Genomic DNA, 9,188 nt, shown 5'->3' with positions numbered 1-9,188 from the left:
CTCTCCGGTGGTTCTATGCTTCCGAAGTCATCAGCGGAGCCCCTCTGCACTGCCCCAGATTTTCAGCTTCTGGGGAGAAGCGCTGTGCATTGCACAGTGCAGGCTGACCTTCCTCTTCCAAAGCCAGCATATAGAGGTTTGGATAAGCATATTCTTTTACAGCAAAGCAATTAACTTGCCGTTCTTTCAGAAGAAAAATATCTCATTCTCTTTCTTCCGCCAGTCTGGTAGCATTTTTTTTTTCTCTGCATTTAATACGATTATGCCCAACTACTCCAGGGTTAAAGAAACTCCAAGCAGCAAAAATCTGAATGTTTTTTTCAGTAAACTCCCAATACTGCCTAACTGCAGCAAAGAAAAATCTACTATAAATTCTCTGAAAAAAATAATGTAGACTTGAGCAGATCTTTTTCCTGTCCATTTCAGATGTGCCTAATCTTTTACAAAATCAGACACATCAGAACATTTATGTTGCCTGACTTTTGACAAGTTCTTGACACCACAAACAAAAACCACTGCCACGCAGAGTCTACCAGGGAAGGCAAAACAGGGATGTGCATAATTCTTTTACAGCAAAGCAATTAACTTGCCGTTCTTTCAGAAGAAAAATATCTCATTCTCTTTCTTCCGCCAGTCTGGTAGCATTTTTTTTCTTCTCTGCATTTAATATGATTATGCCCAACTACTCCAGGGTTAAAGAAACTCCAAGCAGCAAAAATCTGAATGTTTTTTTCAGTAAACTCCCAATACTGCCTAACTGCAGCAAAGAAAAATCTACTATAAATTCTCTGAAAAAAATAATGTAGACTTGAGCAGATCTTTTTCCTGTCCATTTCAGATGTGCCTAATCTTTTACAAAATCAGACACATCAGAACATTTATGTTGCCTGACTTTTGACGAGTTCTTGACACCATGAACAAAAACCACTGCCACGCAGATTCTACCAGGGGAGGCAAAACAGGGATGTGCATGGCGCAGGAGGAGATACGTGTTCCTGAATAGTCCCTCCTCCTAGTGCTGCTGGGTTTTGGAAAGCAACGTCCATCATGGCTGTGATTGCACCTCTGCCTGCCACGGTGTCCATGCTGTGCTGCACAAAATGACCCATCTCCATCTATCATGTTTCACAGCTGCTGTGCAGGAAACTCCAGAGTCTCTGCATGAGGAATTCCTGGCTTAAATAATCAAAACCACTATTTTGTCCCTGGTCTTTGAAAACTTTGATTCATTGCTCCCCCCAGGTACCTACTCTCACCCACCTCATCTTATCAATCTCCTGGTTTCACCCTCTACAGTTGCACAATGTTTCCTCTTCTGGACAGTCAGGAGAAGGGAGATGAGATAAGTGTTGCAGGTCTCCTCCCATGTGTCTGCACGTGGAGAATATAAATTTTGTTGCACACTGCGACCGCAGAGTATTCTCTCAGCTTTCTCTGGAGCCATTGACGCTTTGGTTTTCATTTATTTTCTTCTATGTTTTCTGGTCCTTTAGTTCAAGGCTTTATTTAAGAAAACTAGATTTGTGTAGCTTCCGAGACCAAGATAAACGGAATGGCCAATGGAGTGGCCTCTAAAACAAGTCCTCTCTATTCCTCTTCCAAATAATCCATTCTTTGTGCTTAAAGATTATTTTTGAAATTGCTTAATCATTCCTACTTCTGAAGCGTGCATATGCTGTAGTGCAGTGCTAAAGTGTAGCTGTAAAAAAAGCTGTTCAAAAAGGTTAAGAAAGCAGCATCACCCTTTATTATACATTAGAAAAAGAATTAACTTAAAATAATAATCGGAGAGCATTATTAAAGCAGAGGGAAGACTCAATTTCAAAATGTGATACCATGTGGCTTCAAATTCTGTGACCAAACAGGAAGAAAACAGCATTTCTGCAAAACCAGCCGTCAACAGACCAGGGCAGTGACAGTGACTGGGAACTACTCAAAACCAGAAGAGCTGATGGGAATGGAAGACTTGGATCACCCCTGTGTAGACTGGTGAGTTCTGGAGCAGGGCACTGTGGTGCATTTTATAGCACCGTGAGCACTACTTAGAACCAGTAGCTGGCAAAGCCACAGGACAACACACGCTTGGTTAGCGCTAAGAGCTGCGCACGATCCGGCATGTGGCGTCACTGCTGCAAAGCTTCTTCATGCCTGTAACATGCTCGAGCATAACAGCTCGGTAGGAATGGAAAAAAAAACACTTGGTGAAATAAATTTTACCTCTTGGACAATTCTGTAAACATAAGAAAGCAAGGTAAGAAATAAGAAAAAAACACTTGGTGAAATAAATTTTACCTCTCGGACAATTCTGTAACCGTAAGAAAGCAAGGTAAGAAATAAGGAAAGAGAAAACAAAAACCTGGTAGGATATTTTCAAGAAGTTTGGGTGCTACCTAAATACCTCATAGCAGAGCTTCAGAGTTAACCTGTGTGATCAGTCAGGGGAAAAAAAGATTTCCTCCTCTCTTTTGGAAATATATTAATGAGCATTTTCCAATGATTTTCAGCAAAAAAGATAGTGGTTCAGGGATGTTTCTTTTTATCTGATGGCATTCTAACATCTGCATCAGCCACTGCTGTTCAGTATAAATCACCGGTGTATATGGATCAATGCAGGTAATTTCTCATCATGACTGGTGCTGATTATCTGTATGGGCCTGGGGTGGTTCCCTCCTCTGAATGACTCCTGGATAGGTCTGAATATTGCTCAGACACTCAGAGGTTTCTCCAGTCCCTAGAACAGACTGATCCAGACCAGTCCCAGCTTGGGAGGGTTCAGGGTCAACACCTAGACCTGAATTTCACTGCTCGTGCCCCCATCCCCTGCTGTCACTGGCTGTGGGAGCCAGAGGACTCTGCTGCCACCCCTCTTGCTGCTCACGTAGATGGGGATGGGCACAGCCCCACCTGCCGATAGCTGTGGACATCTGGAGACCCCTGCTCCAGCAGGCAGAGGATGTGCTGTGCTGGCCCGAGTGAGGAGTTTAATGTCTCCTGAGCGTCCCCACAGCCATCTTTGCTTGCACATCAATAAGCACAGGACTGGGTTCTGCCATGAGCAGCTGATGGGAAATTGAGTTGGTGGGACACGGCTGTGAAATGCATCACACTCCACTTAGGACTGCTGTGGTATAGAGGCAGAGCACGTCCACAAAGCTGAACAAGTTCTGATTTTACATGGGATTTTGTGCTCCGGTCAGGGAAGCCTGCCATCTCGGTGTAAACTCGGAGTAAAGATAGGGAAAACATCTGAATCAACAGAGACTGGGTGAGATCAGTGCCCAGAAAATCGGTGAGTAGAGAGAGATAACTGATTACCTTGTTCTGAAGAACCCTGGAGCCTCTGGGTGACACTAGCCGTCTCTAGGAGCCATACCTGTCCAGACAGGCTCTCCAAACGGTGAAGCAAGCACTGCCTGTGCTGGATGTTTGAGCTCATTGCAAACATGAGTGTGAAGGCCTCTTCGTGAATTTTTTTTTTCTTGGTAAAGACAGCTTCAGAAGTGAGAGAGGCACTGTCGGGGAAACAGTGATAGCTTAAGCCTAAAAACTTAATAGGGTTTTGCTAAAACTGGAGAGCATGTTGGTGCTTGTGTATGGACCCACCGTAATTCTGCAGGTAACCGGGCTGAGCTGGGGTAAGCAAGCAAAGCTGCTGAGTGGAACAGCCAGGCTCCCAAGCTCACTGCAGGGAGGAGGTCCAGGCTTCTCCAGGTGTGCCTGCCCCCAGAGCTGACAACTTGGGGTGCAAAGCAATCCAGAGTCCACAAGACACACAGCTGGCTCCACATGTGCTGACCTCTTCCCAGCTGCTGCTCCCGCGCTGGGAAGAGCACGTGGATGACTGTCGTCAGAGTAGCACTGAAGGAAAGTTCAAAGGGACGATGCCAGCTTGGGTTTTGCCTTTTTTTCCTTCCTATCACTCAGCTGCACTGAAGCAGCTGGTACCGATGCCTCTGGTAGCCAGAGGTGGAGCAGTGAGAAGCTGGTTTTGTGGCTGCGCTTTCACAGGAGAAGCCTGGCTGCGTTAACTCTTACAAAAACCTACTCAACTCGAACGAAATCCGGGGATGGAGGTCGGCTCCACGGAAGCCGCCAGCAGCTCCCAGGGAGGCACCGGCTGGCTGGATCTTGCCCTTGTCACCTGCACCGAAACGGTGGCTTTCACTGAAGTGGTGGCAGAAGAGGAGTGGGGATCCTTTTACTACTCTTTTAAGGTATTCTCTTAAGGTGTGCAGTACTTTTCTCACATGCTTGCAGCTTTAGTGTATTTTCAGCACCTCCATGGGGAGGCAATTACGATTGTTGAACTTTTTTGTCCAGAAAATGATGGTTTTTTTCACCTGCAAAGGCAGCGGACAGCACGTGTGAGGCATTTACTGGAAAACAAAATAGTTGTAGGAATTGGAGTTCAGACTTATAGGTCTTAGCTGATTGTACCCCTTTCCAAGAGGGGACGGTGCTGGTTTTTTATACAGGTATTGTAATTGTACCTGCATCTTTAATCAGAAGCTTGTATTAGTTCAACACATCTTTGTTGCAATTTCTTACAGCCATCATCTTGACATAGGGGATTTCTTTTCAAATTCACAGATGCAACAATCATTGTACACAAGTGAGAGGGTTTGTTCTTGTCTTTGGGTGTTTGTTTTTTTTCGTTTGCTTGTTTGTTTTTAATCACCAGGGACAGGTTCTAATTGGTTGGCTGGTTTGTTTTTAACTGGAGCGGGGGATGTAGTGCTTCTTGAAGGCTGCTGTTAAGAACGCACCAGATGAATCATTCAGCAGTGAGTGCTGTTGAATGACACGGGAAGTGTGTTCATTCATCTCCGAAAACAAACAGCGCCCTTGCAATATGTGAACGTAGGAAAAGGATGAAAGAGGTATTGAAATTCATCTTTCTTTCGGATTTCTGTGCCTGTTGTCCTTGCTTAATTTCATGCTGCATGCCACGTGTTGCTTTACTGTCGTGGGACGTTGCACGAGTTAAGTTGGAGTTATTAAGATGCCTGATGAGCAGTACCCTGCCATTCCTTCTGTAGCTCGGGACCAAAGACATCACTTCCAACTGGGACGAGAAAGGCACTTGCATCAATTGACAGTATGTTAAGTAAGAGGGGATTCGGATTTCTGGGAGGTTGTTAGTGCTCTGACACAGTGCCAGTGGAATTACAACAGGTTTCCACCCCTGTTAAGGCAAAGTTGATCTGTAGTTCTACAGTTAATTAATGAGGGTCTCTTTTATCATGCTGCTGATACACTTTTTTCTTGATAAGACAGTACTTTCTTATCTAGGATTTCAAAGATGGAAATTCTTTTTTCTTCCTCTTTTTTTCCCCCCTCTCTCCGTATTAGACTCCTAAAACACCCTTTAAAAAACCCACAGAAGTGACAAGCAAAATATTTTTAACAACTTTATCTGTCTCCTTTGTTCTCTCCACGGTCAAGGCTGTAAATCTGAACAATGTCATGGGAGCAGTATTTTATAATGGTAAAAGTGACAATTAATTCTGTCATTAGAAAATCCCCAGGCAGAAAAATGCTCTTTAATAGGGAAGATTGAGTAAATTACAATAATTACAAACCCATGGATAGTCATGCATGTTCCTCCATCGCTAAAGGAAACTCGTTTGTGTGAGCTGAGAGCTGCTCATTAGACTTGCGCTCCTCAGCTGTCTGGCTCTGGCATATACAGCGTGAACTTCACAAGGAGGTTCACTGATTTCACATCAATTACTAGCTGTTGATAGGCATGGAAATATTTTTACTTGGGACACAAGTGACAGCTGGTGCTGCTGGGAGAAAGAAGGGATAATGCACCTGCTCTGCTGACTACAGCGCAGGGAAGACAGGGCGCCCAGCCAGCTGTTTCAGCTCTCCGTACAAGCTTACGTGTGGAAGGTGCTGCTGATACCTGCTGACTCGGTTGGCTGTCCTCCACCAGTGCTGCCCATGTTGTGGATGTCTTTGCCCCTTCCAGCAAGCCAAGCAGCATCTCCTTCCTCTTCACAAGGGTCTGATTAAGCAGCTAAAGCAATAAAAGTTTCATCTTGGGATAGGATGAAAGGATTAAAAAACAGAGCTCAGTGCTCAAAATGTAGCTACAACTGGGGTTTTGGCCTTTTATTGGGGTTTTCAAACCTGTTGTAGCTGATGACTGACAGTAAAGGCAGGCTGGATGAACAGCCACCACACAGGTTGACTCCAGAACCTGCGTGCCAGGATGCAGACAGGTGACACGAGCTATTTCTGCCTGGGAAATGCAGGCATAACTTATCAACGTGATCACAGGAAAACTTGATATATCCAATAAAGGGAGACAAGGGAGCGATGCTCACCCAGTACCTGGAGCAGTTCCTGAGATAACAACTTTTTAATAATTTTACCCAATGATAGCTACGTAGGGTATCTCACACGCTGCTTGAACTATGGGAGCATGCACTCCTTTCTTCTTTCCTCCCATGATCTGAAGGCACATCCTGTACCCACCTAAGGTAGCATCTGTGTTACAGTGCAGTGACAGAATGTCAAAAGAATGTGTCTTAGGGCATTTCAGTGCCAAAAAGTCTTGTTACAGGCTGAGCTGAGAGTGCTTCCCTTCTGCCCCTTTCAGAAGCATTTGAGTTTCTGTCTGTTCCTCTTCAGAGCTTGTGACAACTAAACCCTGCAACACTTCAGATTAGGAAGCTGTTGCGCAGTTCAGTTAGGTTTCTTCTTTTCTTTTTTTGGCTGGGAAATAGAGCAATTCATCCACTTGGAGGAAGGCACATTTCCCTTCTGGTTGTCACTACCGTAGCTCCTCGGCCAGCTGCTCACCAAGGCTTTGCCCATGAAGTCTGCTTTGGGGCCATGGCCGTGTGTGCTAACTAGGCTGTGCAGAGCTGCAGCCTTTGGGGCAGGACTGGGTGCGCCACTCAACATGCAAAACGAGCTGGTGCTTCCCGCGGCAAAGCAATGGCTCCTCCCCACCTCCAGGTCTTGCTGCTGCGTTATGGCGTATGGTCCCTGGAAACCCAGACCGTATTTCTTCCAGGTGCCTTTCTTTATGTGAGGCATTCAGCATTAATCACAGCTCCCATTTCCCAGATTAAAGGAGAGGTCAATGCATCCCTTTTCAGTCTCCCCCATGTGCATTTAATCCCTGTGTAAAAGGGCTCTAAGCAAGTGTCAACTACCCACTGCCAAATACTCTGGAAAGACCAGAGAACATCTGAACACCTGTGGCTTTTCTCCGCTTTAGGATCTTCTTAACTCTACCAAACTGACAAGGTGCAAACCAGAAACCTACCTGGAGAGAAGCTGAGATCTCAGAATAGGTTTGTCCTCATTTTCCACAGGGTTCGGAGGCTCCATCAGGGCTGGAGGAAGCATCTCCCTTTAGCAGGACCCCAACAGCCCTGAAACTTCCCAAATAGTAGGAACATGTGCTTGTCCTCAGTGAAGATTGAGTAGTGCTCGTCTCTTTTTTAAGAGGTCTGCTGAGAAAGGGGTTGCCCTACTTTTATGCAGTAGAAAGTAAAGGCTGGGGTGCTCAAAAAGAGGAAAGTCCAGCCAATGCTCTTTTCTTGGTGGGACTGTGTTCCCACCATCATCTCCTGCCTCCCAGGAGAGTGTGCTGATTTTTGTCATCTAGCACATTTTCTTATTTTGTTTTCTGTTGTATAGAGACCTCGCCTGCACAGCAGGACACAAAGGTTTTGTCGTTTAGACCTGAGGTTGTTTGGCAACCCCAATCTCTCCCCTGCCAGGTGGGAACCCCAGGCACTGGTCCACAAGTTGACATCCTCCTCCCTCTAGCCCCATGAACCCTGGTCCCTGTGGCATGCGACATCAACACAGCAGTGACACTGAAGCGTTATAGGAGGAACAATGTGCATCTTGAATCCACCACAAATACTTCTACACATGTAATCTGAATTCTCCGTTAGTTTCAGGAAGGACTGTTTGACCCCCTGCCTGTGACTGTCCTCCCTCCCCATTTCCCTGTACCTGCATGTTTTAGCCCATGTAGCTTAGATACTACACAGGACTGCATCACCGTGCAAGAGTAAATCTAAGAACATGTGCTACTTACCCATGAAGCCTAATGCTGTTTACAAAGGTCAGGGCTTACCAACTCAAGGAAAGTGCTGAGGAGACCAACACACGGAGAGAAGATTTGCATAGACTGGTTTTGTAGGGCTATCGGGTGACAAGGATTTGGCTCCCGGTGTCCTCAGAGCCTGTTTGAGTCAGAATCCATTGGCCCTGTCATTTCACCTAAATGCAGGAGTCTCTTCATCTCCTGCAAAGCATTTGTCTATGCTATTGCTTATTCTAATTTTCAAGCAAACCTCACAGAGCATCCCATCACTGAATACATAATAGAGAAACAATAATGGGTGCTGTCAAATTTGTGGAGCAATCTCTGCAAATGCAACCACACATTTTAGAAAAATAGGCATATCAAGTAATTCATAAGTGACTTCGCAGTCTTTCAGTGGGGGGAGAGGTGGAGAATTAAGTCTGCTAAAACAAGGTGTCAGGAGCTCCCGAACGCAGCCTCTGCAATGTGCCGCAATGACTGTTGCTATTCTTGAGATGCTGCGCTGAGAATGTAATAGCTGATCTTCTCGTGAAATTGCTGCTGCAGCGCTGTTGGCCAGGCTGGCTTCGTCGAATAGCTGAATTGCATCGCAGAAGTGAGCTGGCTGCGTGACAGCCTGGCTGGGGCTTCCTCTGAGCCAACAGATTTTGGCGGCTTTTTACTACCAACCCTCTTACTTTGGACTCCATGGTCCACACAGCCACAGGGTTTGCATCTGTCTGCCTCTCCTTCATAAATATTCTAGAAAGTATTCATTCCTCCAGTTTTTGAGATGTTTTAATTGTACGGATTAGACATGCTTAACCATTTCACCCCTTTCTGTGGTTAAGTCAAACTAGTATGTCAGAGTTTTAAATAGGACTATCAAAACTGTACAATTATGTATGAGTGGACCATTGACCTAATATCTCCTCATTGAAATTGTTCTAGGGACAAATAGATAGGTGTGCCACAAGAAATGTGTCTTTCCTGATGGTTTTAAAGTCAGGGATCTTTCTTGTCTAATTCTGTGGACGTTTCCTAGGGTGCAATGGGTAAAAAGAATCCTGCAAAATCTCAGTGTCCCCGTTTATTGTCCATCTTGTACCGAAACACAGCAGAGTGG

The 9,188-nt window shown here is 45.4% G+C and overlaps 1 protein-coding gene across 1 annotated transcript in view; it reads left to right on the top strand.

The window, feature by feature from the left end:
- Positions 1–4,067: 4,067 nt before the first annotated feature.
- The window catches only part of NPSR1 (neuropeptide S receptor 1), a 54,308-nt gene continuing 49,187 nt past the window's right edge, over positions 4,068–9,188 (top strand). Inside the window, exon 1 of the mRNA XM_010142741.1 lies at positions 4,068–4,214. Coding sequence (XP_010141043.1) covers positions 4,068–4,214 — 147 coding nt within the window. The remainder of the gene's footprint in view (positions 4,215–9,188) is intronic.

The sequence above is a fragment of the Buceros rhinoceros genome, unplaced genomic scaffold (genome assembly GCF_000710305.1).
Source record: "Buceros rhinoceros silvestris isolate BGI_N320 unplaced genomic scaffold, ASM71030v1 scaffold8529, whole genome shotgun sequence".
Classification (NCBI taxonomy): domain Eukaryota; kingdom Metazoa; phylum Chordata; class Aves; order Bucerotiformes; family Bucerotidae; genus Buceros; species Buceros rhinoceros.
Note: the sequence above shows the minus strand (reverse complement) of the source record. Positions and strands in the feature narration are given on the sequence as shown.